This window comes from Camelina sativa, chromosome 15, assembly GCF_000633955.1.
Source record: "Camelina sativa cultivar DH55 chromosome 15, Cs, whole genome shotgun sequence".
In the NCBI taxonomy this organism is placed as follows: Eukaryota; Viridiplantae; Streptophyta; class Magnoliopsida; order Brassicales; family Brassicaceae; genus Camelina; species Camelina sativa.
In genome coordinates this window covers 11,800,507-11,812,900 of record NC_025699.1, presented here as the reverse complement: position 1 = coordinate 11,812,900, position 12,394 = coordinate 11,800,507, and the positions used below count along the sequence as shown (strand labels likewise).

Here is a 12,394-nt window from a genome sequence, read left to right as displayed (position 1 = left end):
AGTATTTAATTCTACACATAATCACCATTTTCATCTATCAACAAAAAATTATAATTTATGAAGATACTATTATTCTATTGATTTTTTTAATAAAATACTATTCTATTGAATTTATTTTAGACTACTAAATATATTCTGGTAGATGTATATGAATATATGATTTTACACAGACTTTAAAAAAAATTAGAAAAAGGAAAATAAAATATAACACTTCTGCAATATTTGGAGAGAAAAAAATAAACAATATTTCTTTTTATATCAAATATACAATTATTTGAATGAATGACCAAAATGTATTTATTTCTCCAAGTTTTTATATATTCTAATATTGAAATCTGCTCAAAAGTATGAACCAAACAATATTTTGTGTACTGAGTACAATTGTCTGCGAGTAATATACTTTTGATATGTAACCGTTCACTGCAGTATGAATATTATAAATAAATAAATGAAAAAAACCACAAATTCATGAATATTATAAGCTTTGCATGCAAATGAGCGACCTTCAAATTACAATTGCTTAATTATAAATTTATAATGATAAAATCAATTATCCAACGACAATGACTCTCGGTTCCTTTTGGCTTTCCTCTCTTCCTCCTTCCTGAACTTGATCCCACAAGCATTGCACAAACTCTGAAAACACACATTTACCAATTTAATGATTAGTAATTAAATAATTCAGACCTGATTAATTACTTACTTAAAAAAAAATTAAAGACTAATTCATCACCTTAGGACCAAGAGGACCCCTTCGCCACATAGGAGTGGTAACTGCGTTACAATTCACGTTCGTACACTTCCTCAACGTCCCTTCACCCCTTCCGCCGCTGTAGTAGCCACCGTAACCGCGAAGCCGCTTCGCGTGAGCACTCGGGGTCTCGTTCCAAGCATTGGCCATCAACTCAGTGTTGTTACGACTAGCTCTCCTAGTGGGAACGTCGATCAGAACAAACTCAGGAGTCACGGCCGGAGCCGGTGCCGATCTCAGAGATGGAGGCATCGGATAAGGACCGACGTTCAAGGTGTTAGGGGCGCCGACGAACTGTTGAAAGATGTAATTGTAGACTCTTATATTCATGTCCACGTTGCTTCTTGCAACTTGGTCGTTGATCACTTCATTATCTCCCCAAAGAGACCGACGTAGGTTGAAAACCTCACCACCGTTGTTGCTGCTGCCTCCGCGGCTGCCTTCGTTGTTGTTGTTGTGATCTCCACGGCCACCGTCCACGACGTTGGTGTTGGTGGTTCCCTATTTTTTTTTTTTTTGTTACGTAATTAATTAATTAAATATTTCAATATATTAGGAAATTAATGCATATTTATGTGATAAGGTTTTTATGTTTTTTTCCTCCAATTAGTGTTTTTACCATTAAGAGACTTTTAGCGTTTTGGTCTTTCTAATAAAAGTTCAATGAATTTTTTTTAGAAAAACATGTGTATGATAAGCATGAAACTAGTTCATTTTCTTCAAAAGCAAATAAATTAAAGAAGAAGAAAATGGTAATCAATAGAGATCTCTACGATTGAAGAGTTTTTTTTCATATTTATTCATGCCCACATCAATCAATTATAGTGAAAAAATTAAAAAGAACAATGAATAAATTAATGAAATAAGACCTGATCAGTGATGGTTGAAGTGGTGGTGGAAGTGTTTAAGCTCAGATGTGTCTCAACAACAGTCGAATTCGGCAAACCCAACTTCAGTGTTAAGTCCAACTCGTTCTCCATTTTCACTCTATAAAATTTGAAGAAAAATCAATCAAAACAAAAACAGTATAAATTTCTGACAATATTTCTATGAATTTTCTGAGGATAATAGATAAACAGAAAGCATAAGATATGAAATAGGGCATAATACACTATATGTGTTTGAAACACTTACTGCAAAGAATTAAGCAAATCGATCAACAAAATTTAAGTTTTTTTTTCTTTTTTTTTTCTTTCAGAAACTAATCGATCCACTATTCTTGTAGAGATCGTGTGTTGGTTTGGTGCCTATATTTATACACATTGATAAATATATGAACGTTTACATGTATATGTACACACGTATTTAGAGAGCAACAACAAGGCATGAGAAATGTGATTATCGTCAAATCATGATTGCTACATGACAAATCTAGCTTAATTTTGAAAAAAATACATTAAATATTGAAGAAACGGTAAATCTCTTTAGGACCAAACCATGGAAATAACATGAGAAGACTGAAAGGGAGATCAGAACTTACAGCTAGAGCTCTTTTTCCTTAAATATTTTTTTTTTCTTGAGTGAAAAACTTTGTAGTGAATATGATGATATGAAGTGGAGTGATTTATAGATGTGGTAGGATTCTTCTATACGAAATTATTCAGTAATTCCATTCATATCTCATCCAAAACATTTTTATCTTTCAAATAATTTAGAATCAATTTATGTTCTTTGTGTAGACTTAGATTTATTATTAGTCGTCGCTCATTATTATTATTATTTAAAATATTGCAAAAAATTACTTAAATTTTTGAATAAGAATTCTACAACAATTGAAAATGTTATAAAGTGCAAGCTATTGAAAAATATTGTTCATGATAAATATTTAGTATTTATCGGATTTTTTCAAAAGATTATTTATGAGACCATATCGTCGCTTCTTAATTTTTAGTGAGTACAATAGCCAACCCAATCATTATATGATGAACTTAACCCAATTTCTCAATCGTGGAGTGATCCAGATCCTACTGTCATTTTTCAAATGATGGAAATTGTCCGTTTTGGATTCATCACATACTAGTTTTTATGAGAGGTCAGATTAATCGTTAGCATCTTCTGAAAAGATTTTAATCGATGCATTGTGTCCACGCGTCATAATTTAGTTAATCCACCTAAAAATCTTTCATACTAGTTTTTACGAGAGGTTAAATTGATCATTAAAATTCTCTAAAAAGTTTTCAATCGATGCATTGTGTTCACGTGTCGTAATTTAGTTAACGACCTAAAAATCATCCATAATTTAAATCAAAGCAGTTTTCAACTGTACGTTGATCAAAAAAAGTTTACAATTGTACAAATTGCAAAATTTCAAAATAATAATAACTGCATCCAGATCCTATTGTCAATGTTCAAATGATGGAAATTGTCCGTTTGGGACTCATCACATACTAGTTATTTATGAGAAGTCAGATTGATCGTTAACATCTTCAGAAAATATTTTAATCGATGCATTGTGTCTACGCGTCATAATTTAGTTAACCCACCTAAAAATCTTCCATACTAGTTTAATTGTTTTTATGAGAGGTCAAATTGATCGTTAAAATCTTCTAAAAAGATTTCAATCGATGCATTGTGTTCACGCGTCATAATTAAGTTAACGACCTCAAAGTCATCCATAACTGCTTTATGTTATAATTCTTTTGAAATTTTGCAATTTGTACAATTGTGAACTTTTTTTTGGTCATCGTACATTTGTAAACTGCTTTGATTTAAATTACGAAACGCACTATAATTTCATTTATTTTACATTAAATCAACATATATATAAATTAACCTATCAATTTTTGAACGACCGTCCAACTTCTTATAGATATGAATTCTACCATCAATCTTGTCAATGGCAAACCTTGATTCACTTGTTTGAGGGATGTTCAATACATTATCATCATGATTACAACAAACCATTTTAGTTAGAATTTATAGGTAATAACGACGAAGAGGTTAATTTTAGTGATATCAATTACAAAATACAGAAAGCCATCTATAAATTAATACTTACTATAAAATAATAAAATTGAACCAATTTCGATAAAATAATAAGATAATACTTATTTTGTTCCATTTATATGATGTTTTAGTTTATTTTTTGTGTTCTATATCATTAAATTTTCTCATATTTCTATACATAATTTATGTTTTGCAGTGTTTTATGACCATTAGTATTATGCATTTTTTTTTTCTATTGGTTAAAATTTTAAAAATCAATAGTCAATAATTTTTTTGCGTAAAAATAACAAAATATTTATGGTTTCTTAAATTTTGGGTTTTCACCTAAAAGATCTTATAAAGTGGGGAAAATGAGAGTATTTATTATTGAAATCCTATGTAAACATGTGATCCTATTATTTTCATAAATTACTAATTTAATAAATTTATTTAGATATATACCTAAAGACAAATTAAGTAAAAATGACCATAGTGTTGTTTGTTATATTTAAATTTACATTCTTATTTGAACTCATATATAATCTTTTCTTATTTCATCAGAAAATATTTACATCCAAAAACTCAAAAAAAAAAAAGAAAGGAAATTATAAATTTTATCAGAAAAAGATAATTTTCATTAGGTATTAATTTTATAAAATTAGGAAATTTCTCTATAAATAATAGCTTTATAAATCAATAAAATATGAGCTGGATATTATTAAACTTTTAGAGGTTTTACTTATCATTGCTCTTACAAAATTTCAATCTTACCTTTTAACAATTTTTTTTTTTATAAAACAAATAGGTAAATTTCGATGATATCAATCAAAGAATCTATAATATTTTTTTTCTTCAGCATAACGTTAATTGTGAGCATAACGTTAATATTTACCAATTTTTTTTATTTTTTCTTTTTATAACAGGTAGGAATTTGTGTCAGGTCCAAAATAAAATTTTGTCGTCAGGTCACAAAGCTTCGGTTACACAGTAATAGCACGCAAATTTGTGTGTATAATCGAAAATTTCAAAAGACCCGTTGTGGTGGTTTGTTGCATGAGCGAGCTTTTAGATTAGCTGTGCCAGCGAGAGAGAGAGAGAGAGAGAAAGAGAAAAAGTTAGAGAGAGAGATTTGGAATTTTGAATGTCGAAGATAGTTTTAGGGAACGAGTCACTTGTTGGGTCTTTGAATCCATCGAACAAGAATACGTACAAAGTGACGAATAGGATCCAAGAGGGGAAGAAACCTTTGTATGCTGTTGTTTTTAACTTCCTTGATTCTCGATTCTTCAGTGTCTTCGTCACCGCTGGTGGTAATCGGGTAAAGGTTTCAACTTTTTCAATTCGGAATCAAAAGGTTTCAATTTTGGGTTTAGGTTTTTTTTTTTTTGACTGAGATTGATTTGCAATAATAGGTACTTTCCTTTTGTGTCTGATTCTGGATTTCTAGCCTTGTTTGAGATTTAAAAATTGAAACTTTTGCTTCTTAGGTGTGCTTATCTGAGTGTTCCTTTTGAAACGGCCATCATTGATTTATGAAGTGTCTAAGTTTTAAGCATTATGGTATTGGAGATTTTGTGAAAGTTATATGTTGGAGTGACTGAATTGGTTACCTTTTTATACTTGATTGCTATACATTGTCTTCAATGAGAGTTCCTAATATAGCTGATAATACTTTTTGCTCATCAATGATTTACCTTATACACTTGATTGCTCTATCTTGTTTTCAATTACGGTTCCTAGTTTAGCTGATTATGGCTCCTTGGGCTCACTTCTCTTCAGTCGAAAGTATCGGGTAGTTTAGGCTTAGTGGGTTTTGATGTCGTGTGAAAGTTCCCGGCTTCTGTTTACAAACCAATCGGAAATGAGTGGAGTTAATTCGTAACCTTCTACACTTGACTAGGTTTCATTCTCTTTTTAGTGTGGTATTTCTAATAGTATATTCTTTTCTGCAGTAAGGTTGTTCAGTTGCTCAATGTGAATTTTGTTTCTTAACTAATTGCAAATGTTTCCTTCTCTCTCAGTTCCAACTGAATTTAAAGTTGAATGATGTTTTTGGTGAGAGATATTTGGTCTCATCAGCAGTTATACCATTCGAAAGTTCTCCGGTTCCATTTTTGAAAACCAATTTGGAATTCATGGAGTTAGTTTGTAATCTTATATGCTTAGTTAGGTCCCATTATCTGTTTAATGCAGTGGTTCTTACAGTTTTTTTTGTCTCTGTAGTAAGGTTGTTTGGTAGCTTAAAGTGAATGTAGTTTTTTAACTAATTGTAAAAAATTTCATTTGTCCTAGTTTCTGTATAATTTCAATTGAGTGATTTTATGGTGTGCGATACTAGTTAACAGTATTCTTGAGTTCCCCATAAAAGCTTTAACATGGTTCTCTAATTATGTAGATTACTCTGTACAATTGTCTTGAAGATGGAGCCATATCTGCATTGCAATCTTATACTGATGAGGATGTAAGGAAGTATACATATAATAGATTTAATATCTTTTCCATGAATTAAAAGAAGTTATGTTTCGTTGAGGCCATTTGAGTGTATGTCTATGTGTTCTGGAGATCAGAAGGAAGAGTCGTTTTACACTGTAAGTTGGGCGTGTGGCGTTAATGGGAGCCCATATGTTGCTGCTGGAGGAGTAAAAGGCATAATCCGAGTCATTGACGTCAACAATGAAAGGATTCATAAGGTATTATTGCAATTCTATAAGCTTTTGAATGACATGGAGAATTTATGGATGTTCTATGTATCCTAGGAAATGATTCTATTTCTTTCTTGTATAATCTGTGCTCACATATGTGCAGAGCCTTGTGGGCCATGGAGATTCAGTAAACGAAATCAGAACACAACCTTTGAAGCCTCAACTTGTGATTACTGCTAGCAAGGTATTCATACCTCTTGGTTTGCTTTTCTTTCTAATAATATCCTGACATTTATTTATTTGCTGAAGATTAAGAGCTCTTATGTTTAATTGGAATCAGGATGAATCTGTTCGCTTGTGGAACATTGAAACTGGGATATGTATTCTGATATTTGCTGGAGCTGGAGGTCATCGCTACGAAGTTCTAAGTGTGGTGAGCCAATATGGTTTTTATATTCCCTTAAATAGAATGGATATGAAAGATAACTACAATCTGACTCAGTTGAAAATTGTAGGATTTTCACCCTTCTGATATTTACCGTTTTGCTAGTTGTGGTATGGATACCACTATTAAAATATGGTCAATGAAAGGTACGATCAAGCACATTTGTAAGGAACCCTTTTGAGAAAAATGGCTTGTGGTTCGTTTGTATGATCATCTTATTCTTTGGCTGTCGTTAGAGTTTTGGACATATGTCGAGAAGTCGTTCACATGGAATGATGAACCTTCAAAATTTCCCACGAAGTTTGTCCAATTCCCTGTGAGTATTTTGTTTTCCCTTTGTCTTGTATAACAACAAGTGGTATACAAGTATTGATGGCCTTTGTTGATAACATTACTTCTATGATAGGTATTTACTGCTTCAGTTCATACAAATTATGTAGATTGTAACCGTTGGTTTGGTGATTTTATTCTTTCAAAGGTTAGTCAGTCAATGATGGTTAAGATCATTTCATTTGGTGGAATAAGTCAATAGTGGATAGGTGTAATACTAAGACACTTACTCTTGTGTGTTCTATATGATTTTAGAGTGTGGACAACGAGATCGTGTTGTGGGAACCACAACTGAAAGAGAATTCCCCTGGAGAGGTAAGATCTCTTTTCTGCGTCAAACAGAACAGATTCATTCATTTCATCACATATTTTACAGATGAGGTTTCCGTGCTTTGCAGGGTACTTCTGATGTTATACTAAGATACCCGATTCCGATGTGCGATATTTGGTTTATCAAGTTTTCTTATGACCTCCATTTCAGTTCTGTCGCAATAGGTGATCAGAGAGCTTACTAGATACAAATTTGCAGTACATACATAACATTTCTTATTCATTTTGTGACAACTTCCTTGTTGGTTTGGTATCAGGTAATCAGGAAGGAAAGATTTATGTCTGGGATTTAAAAACTTGTCCTCCTGTTTTGATTACAAAGTACGTTAATTTCGAATTCAGATTTAGTCAAATGATCAAGCTTCGCTTTGGTGTGTCTTTCTTTGTAGTCTTGACGTAATTCTCTGTTGCTATATAGGTTATCACACAATCAATCAAAGTCTGTAATCAGGCAAACCGCCATGTCTGTCGATGGAAGGTATAATCAATCTTCTCTCTCACCAAATGCAAACTTCATAATTTTATTTATGACTCAATAATTACTGTAAATGAAACCAAACATTGGATTCCGACATACTCTGTTTCTTCCATGATATTGTAGCACAATTCTTGCTTGCTGCGAGGACGGGACTATATGGCGCTGGGACATGATTAACAAGTAGCGGTCTGATTCTTGTAGGAATTGATGAATTAGGAGTGCTGAGAAATGAGATCTCCATTCTTTTGTTGTAACTCTTATATGGTTTTATTTGCAATAGTTTGTCTCTACGCCCTGAAACCTTGAGATGCTCCCTATAGCCTTGTAAACGTCAACATTTGAACCACTTTGTAAACCTTCTATGAGATTTTCACTTATTCTCTTTTGTTCAATACACAAGGCTGTATCCTGGAGCTTTATTGCAGGAGCCACTTTCCTTCATTAGCTTTCTAGTCTTCAAAGCATTGTCCCATGCTCCATTAGCTGCATATACACTGGCCAAATTTATAAAATTAACTGGTTTCTTCGGTTCCATACTTAGAAGCTGTGAGGCTGCTACTTTACTGAGCTGCACGTTCCCATGGCGCTTGCACGCATCAAAAAAAGATCCCCATGTTGATGAGCTAACATTTGTAATACCCCCTTTACTTCTTATCAGTTGATAAGCTTCCTCCAGGTAGCCACCACGTGCAAGCATATCTATGATGCAAGATAAGTGCTCTTCTCGAGCTTCGATACCGTGCTTGTTGATCATTGTGTTGTAAATCTTCCAGCCTAGTTCGGTTTGTCCTGTATGGCTACAAGTAGAGAGGAGAGAAAGAAATGTAACGTCATTTGGTTCGATCCCTTCATGCTCCATTCTGTTATAAAGATCAATTGCTTTCTGAATAGTTCCATGTCTTCCATATCCTGCAATCAGAGAGGTCCATGATCTCACATCTTTCTCTTTTATCTCTTCAAAAGCAAGGACTGCATCCTCAAGTTCTCCAGACTTTGCATACATATCTATTAGCGAGTTACCCAAAGCAACATCAAATCCGACTTGGGAGGATTTTAAGGCGAACCCATGGATTTGTCTTCCAACGGTTACAGATGCGATGTTGGTGCATATTTTAAGCATCGAGGATACTACAACTTCGTCCATCTTTGTTTTCATCCGTATCATCTCTTTGAAGATATCAAACGCATCATCACTTCTGCAGTTGGTCTGCTGTGTGAAACCTGTAATTAGAGCAGTGCAAGAGATTAAGTCCCTTTTTGTCGTCCCCTCATATAGCTTCCAAGCATTGGCAATGCTACCACACTTCACATATGCATCAATCAGAGACCTAATCAGTGCACTTGATCTTCCAAAACCCAGCTTGATCGCTAATCCATGTAATTCACCGACTATATCAAGACACTTAACAATTATAGAAGCTCTCAAGAGGCTTCCAAAAGTGAAGCAGTCTGGCTTCTTCCCTAACACAGAACAACACAAGAACCCATTTAACCAAACTGAGTCAAAATGGTTTTGAAATATGTGGAAAGAATAGAAACAAAGTAGTAGTTCACCTTCCGAGAGCATTAACTGAAACAGACTAAACGAAGTATCTGCACAAGCATTAGCGGTGTATCCATCAATCATTGCATTCCAAGAAACCAAATCCCTCTTGTTCATTGAATCAAACAGAAGATGAACTTCCTCCATCTTTCCAAACCTGGCATAAAGAGAAAGCAATACACTTTTCACAACTAAGTTCCCTGCAAATCTCCCTTTCTCCACACAACCTTGTATCTGCATCCCTTCTTTAAGACATCTCAAATCTTTACACGACTTCAAAACACTCCCGTAAGTGTGCCAATTACCCCTAACACCTTCCTGGTGCATCTGTTTGAACAACAGCAACGCGTCCCTGTGATATCCACACCGAGAAAACCCCGAAATCATAACTGTCCAAGAAACCACATCTCTCTTAGGAATTCTATCAAACAGTTTACGTGCGTGTTTCACATCTCCCTGTTTTGAGTACAAATCTATCAACGTATTGTTCAACTGGAGATTGGATCCGAACCCATTTGTAACCGAATCCCCCTGGATCAACACAAGTTGTTTCTTGACGATTTGGTAGCTGCATAATTTAAGAGCTTTTAGGTACAAAGATGGACTTAACAAGTAAGGTTTCGAAACAACCAAACTCTCCCCATAAGCAGCCAGCATTATCCAATATCCAACAACCGTAGAGACGATAAAAATGATCCCTTTACGTAAAAACCAAAGCTTTTTTTTCTGCAAAAATTTCTCAAAACTTTTCAATCCAAAAGACAGTTCCTTTGTTGTTATGCATACACAAGTTTCGTTTCCACCGTATATAAAAATACAAAATTTGCCGCGCTTCAAGTAGTGATTTCTCACATCTCTATATATATATTGGGGGCTATATACATTAAAGAATTAGCTGCCTTGTTTACTTCTTCTTGTGAGTATAAAAATTTCAGATTTGGGTTCGTAATTTAGCCATTAAGCTCTGCAAACTCTCGAGTTTCTGCTTAAGCTCGTTGGCGTGATGTGCGGAAGATGATTCTGAATCGCTGAGATCAGAAACTAGAGCTGAACACTTGGCTTCTAACTCCATCGACGCTTCTTCTATGGAAGAAATGGTAGATTCTAGGTTTGTACGTGACGAGATTTCTCTCATAGAGTCTGATGATGCAGCAAAAGGTGAGATTTTGGGACTTCCTGCTCTGCTCGCTTTTGGAGAGAACATCTTGTCAAAACCTTCACTTCCTGCAACAAAAGAGACATAAGAGTTATAAGCCAAAAGGGCAAAAGTTGAAACTCTTTATAAAATAGATGCAGAGGAGTTTGTGATGAGTATACCAAGGTTGCTTAGTTGATTTAGCGTTGCCTGGCCAATAGAGTCTTCAAGCTTCAGCACACGTAAAACCCCTGCGACTATCCTTCCCATTGCATCAACTTCAGATTTGCACAAGAATGACAAATGTTGCAACTCATCTTTTGTAACTACTGCCTCAACCTTGCAGCACAAAGAGGACAAAATCCTCTATTACAAAAACTACTTTACAAAAGAAAGAAGCATACAACAATGAGATCAGTTTCACTTACAGGTTGCTTAACAGAGAATTTCAAACTTTCTGCCACCCAGTTCAATGAGTCATCAGGAACAGATTTGTCATCCGATGCCACAATATTAGCTTCAATGTTTACTCCTCCATGCACGTGACCATTTTCGTAAACTCCATTTGTAAGCAAACCATTACAAGAATCAGTCCCTTTCTGCATTTGAGGCTTCACTGTCTGCAGACCTTCGACGCTGACCTATAATGCATTTCCCAAATAAAAATTTAACGGGCTCAGTAACACATAAAGGTCCACAACGCTTATGGCACACCACCATACTCTCCGTCAAACTGAAGTGGTTATAACCTCAGAAAATTCAGGGAAAGAAATTGAGTGTGGAAAAATTGGGAGTACAGATACTTACAATAATTGAGTCCACAGGATACCTGTGAGCATCATACTTATTTTCTGTCCCATTTGAATCCACATTCTTCGGTGTACTCTTGGCTATTACTCGGAAAGTACGGAAATTTGTGTGCCAACACCTCTCTTCTCTTCCAATATCTTCATTATTCAGAATGTGTGTGCCAACACCTTCTCTTCCCTCCAAAGCAAACAACCAGTCTCTTAACTCAACAGAGACATCAATGTCATCTGGCCTTCCCAAATGTGGGAAACCATCGCCATTCCAGTTTCCTGGAGTTCCATCTGGATGCATATATTAGCAACAGTGGTTAGTGAAACTTGAAGCTGTAAATAAGAACTATCTGTATAGAGGCTATCTGTATAGAGGATACTATCACATGAACTATATGAAATGGAAACAATCAAGATGGAGTTTTTCAGTACCCTTTTTCCTGTCATCAACTATAGATGCTTTGAAAAGTTTTGACAAAGGCCCAGAAGATAAATGCTCTAATCCTCTAGACAGACCCTCTCCTGGACCACCATCATGATTCAAAATTCCGAATCTGTGTAATAGAGCTTCAGCATAGCTCATTCCTCCTCCTAGGCGTACACCTGAAATACAAGCCACGATGCTTACACTGTGGCACTCCATATCTTTTTCACTGAGGGGAATCACATGTGTTATGCTTATGTCCAGAAAAGGTGTCATAAGAGTGCTGCCACTTTGCCCATCATGTCTTCCGTTGACAACCCAAAAGACACGCCTCAGTGGAGTAGACCCATTACAGCTAACTAAGTGACCATTCCAGCTATTCTCATGTTCAAGTTGTACGTCGGTATCTACACAATCTACCTCAATGTTTTCCCAGTATATGTTGGAGGATACTGCAATAGCGCCACCAAGGGTTCTATGAGTTACCTTCACAGAAAGATCTTTGCCAAGAAACTGAACGAGTGGCATGTCCTGAGTACTAGTAAAGGAAGACTCAAGAAACTTAAGCTGCAGATCCTTCAAAGCCAATTT

At 34.9% G+C, this 12,394-nt stretch overlaps 4 protein-coding genes across 4 annotated transcripts in view; 1 reads left to right on the top strand and 3 right to left on the bottom strand.

Moving 5' to 3' along the window:
• LOC104746490 (GATA transcription factor 29-like) lies at positions 468-1,991 on the bottom strand. Its single transcript, XM_010467976.2, has 4 exons — positions 1,886-1,991; positions 1,621-1,738; positions 734-1,252; positions 468-636 (listed from the first exon to the last, which is right to left on the bottom strand). The coding sequence occupies exons 2-4, from the start codon at positions 1,729-1,731 to the stop codon at positions 547-549; spliced, it is 720 nt and encodes a 239-aa protein (XP_010466278.1). The 5' UTR covers positions 1,732-1,738; positions 1,886-1,991; the 3' UTR covers positions 468-546.
• On the top strand, positions 4,626-8,283 carry LOC104746486 (polycomb group protein FERTILIZATION-INDEPENDENT ENDOSPERM). Its single transcript, XM_010467971.2, has 13 exons — positions 4,626-4,994; positions 6,072-6,137; positions 6,244-6,366; positions 6,482-6,562; positions 6,659-6,751; positions 6,834-6,909; positions 7,000-7,079; positions 7,170-7,241; positions 7,349-7,408; positions 7,492-7,588; positions 7,681-7,744; positions 7,842-7,901; positions 8,025-8,283. Exons 1-13 carry the CDS (start codon positions 4,818-4,820, stop codon positions 8,083-8,085), a joined length of 1,110 nt encoding a protein of 369 aa, XP_010466273.1. The 5' UTR covers positions 4,626-4,817; the 3' UTR covers positions 8,086-8,283.
• LOC104746488 (pentatricopeptide repeat-containing protein At3g20730-like) lies at positions 8,121-10,220 on the bottom strand. Its single transcript, XM_010467972.1, has 2 exons — positions 9,456-10,220; positions 8,121-9,362 (listed from the first exon to the last, which is right to left on the bottom strand). Exons 1-2 carry the CDS (start codon positions 10,099-10,101, stop codon positions 8,290-8,292), a joined length of 1,719 nt encoding a protein of 572 aa, XP_010466274.1. The 5' UTR covers positions 10,102-10,220; the 3' UTR covers positions 8,121-8,289.
• LOC104746489 overlaps positions 10,144-12,394 on the bottom strand; it is an 11,337-nt gene continuing 9,086 nt past the window's right edge. Inside the window, exons 17-21 of the mRNA XM_010467973.2 lie at positions 11,812-12,392; positions 11,387-11,670; positions 11,008-11,220; positions 10,762-10,918; positions 10,144-10,668 (exon numbers count right to left, since the gene is read on the bottom strand). Coding sequence (XP_010466275.1) covers positions 10,376-10,668; positions 10,762-10,918; positions 11,008-11,220; positions 11,387-11,670; positions 11,812-12,392 — 1,528 coding nt within the window. The 3' untranslated portion in view covers positions 10,144-10,375. The remainder of the gene's footprint in view (positions 10,669-10,761; positions 10,919-11,007; positions 11,221-11,386; positions 11,671-11,811; positions 12,393-12,394) is intronic.

What these genes read in the sequence shown, in the direction of transcription:
- LOC104746490 (XM_010467976.2), bottom strand. Translation starts at nt 1,731, where the DNA reads ATGGAGAACGAGTTGGACTTAACACTGAAGTTGGGTTTGCCGAATTCG. An exon ending in CTTCAACCATCACTGATCAG is followed by an intron (nt 1,253 to 1,620) that starts GTCTTATTTCAT and finishes AAAAAAAAATAG; the next exon opens with GGAACCACCAACACCAACGT. An exon ending in GGGGTCCTCTTGGTCCTAAG is followed by an intron (nt 637 to 733) that starts GTGATGAATTAG and finishes GTGTGTTTTCAG; the next exon opens with AGTTTGTGCAATGCTTGTGG.
- LOC104746488 (XM_010467972.1), bottom strand. Translation starts at nt 10,101, where the DNA reads ATGCTGGCTGCTTATGGGGAGAGTTTGGTTGTTTCGAAACCTTACTTG. An exon ending in TCAGTTAATGCTCTCGGAAG is followed by an intron (nt 9,363 to 9,455) that starts GTGAACTACTAC and finishes GTTCTGTGTTAG; the next exon opens with GGAAGAAGCCAGACTGCTTC.
- LOC104746486 (XM_010467971.2), top strand. Translation starts at nt 4,818, where the DNA reads ATGTCGAAGATAGTTTTAGGGAACGAGTCACTTGTTGGGTCTTTGAAT. An exon ending in CGAAGTTTGTCCAATTCCCT is followed by an intron (nt 7,080 to 7,169) that starts GTGAGTATTTTG and finishes CTTCTATGATAG; the next exon opens with GTATTTACTGCTTCAGTTCA. An exon ending in AAGAGAATTCCCCTGGAGAG is followed by an intron (nt 7,409 to 7,491) that starts GTAAGATCTCTT and finishes CGTGCTTTGCAG; the next exon opens with GGTACTTCTGATGTTATACT.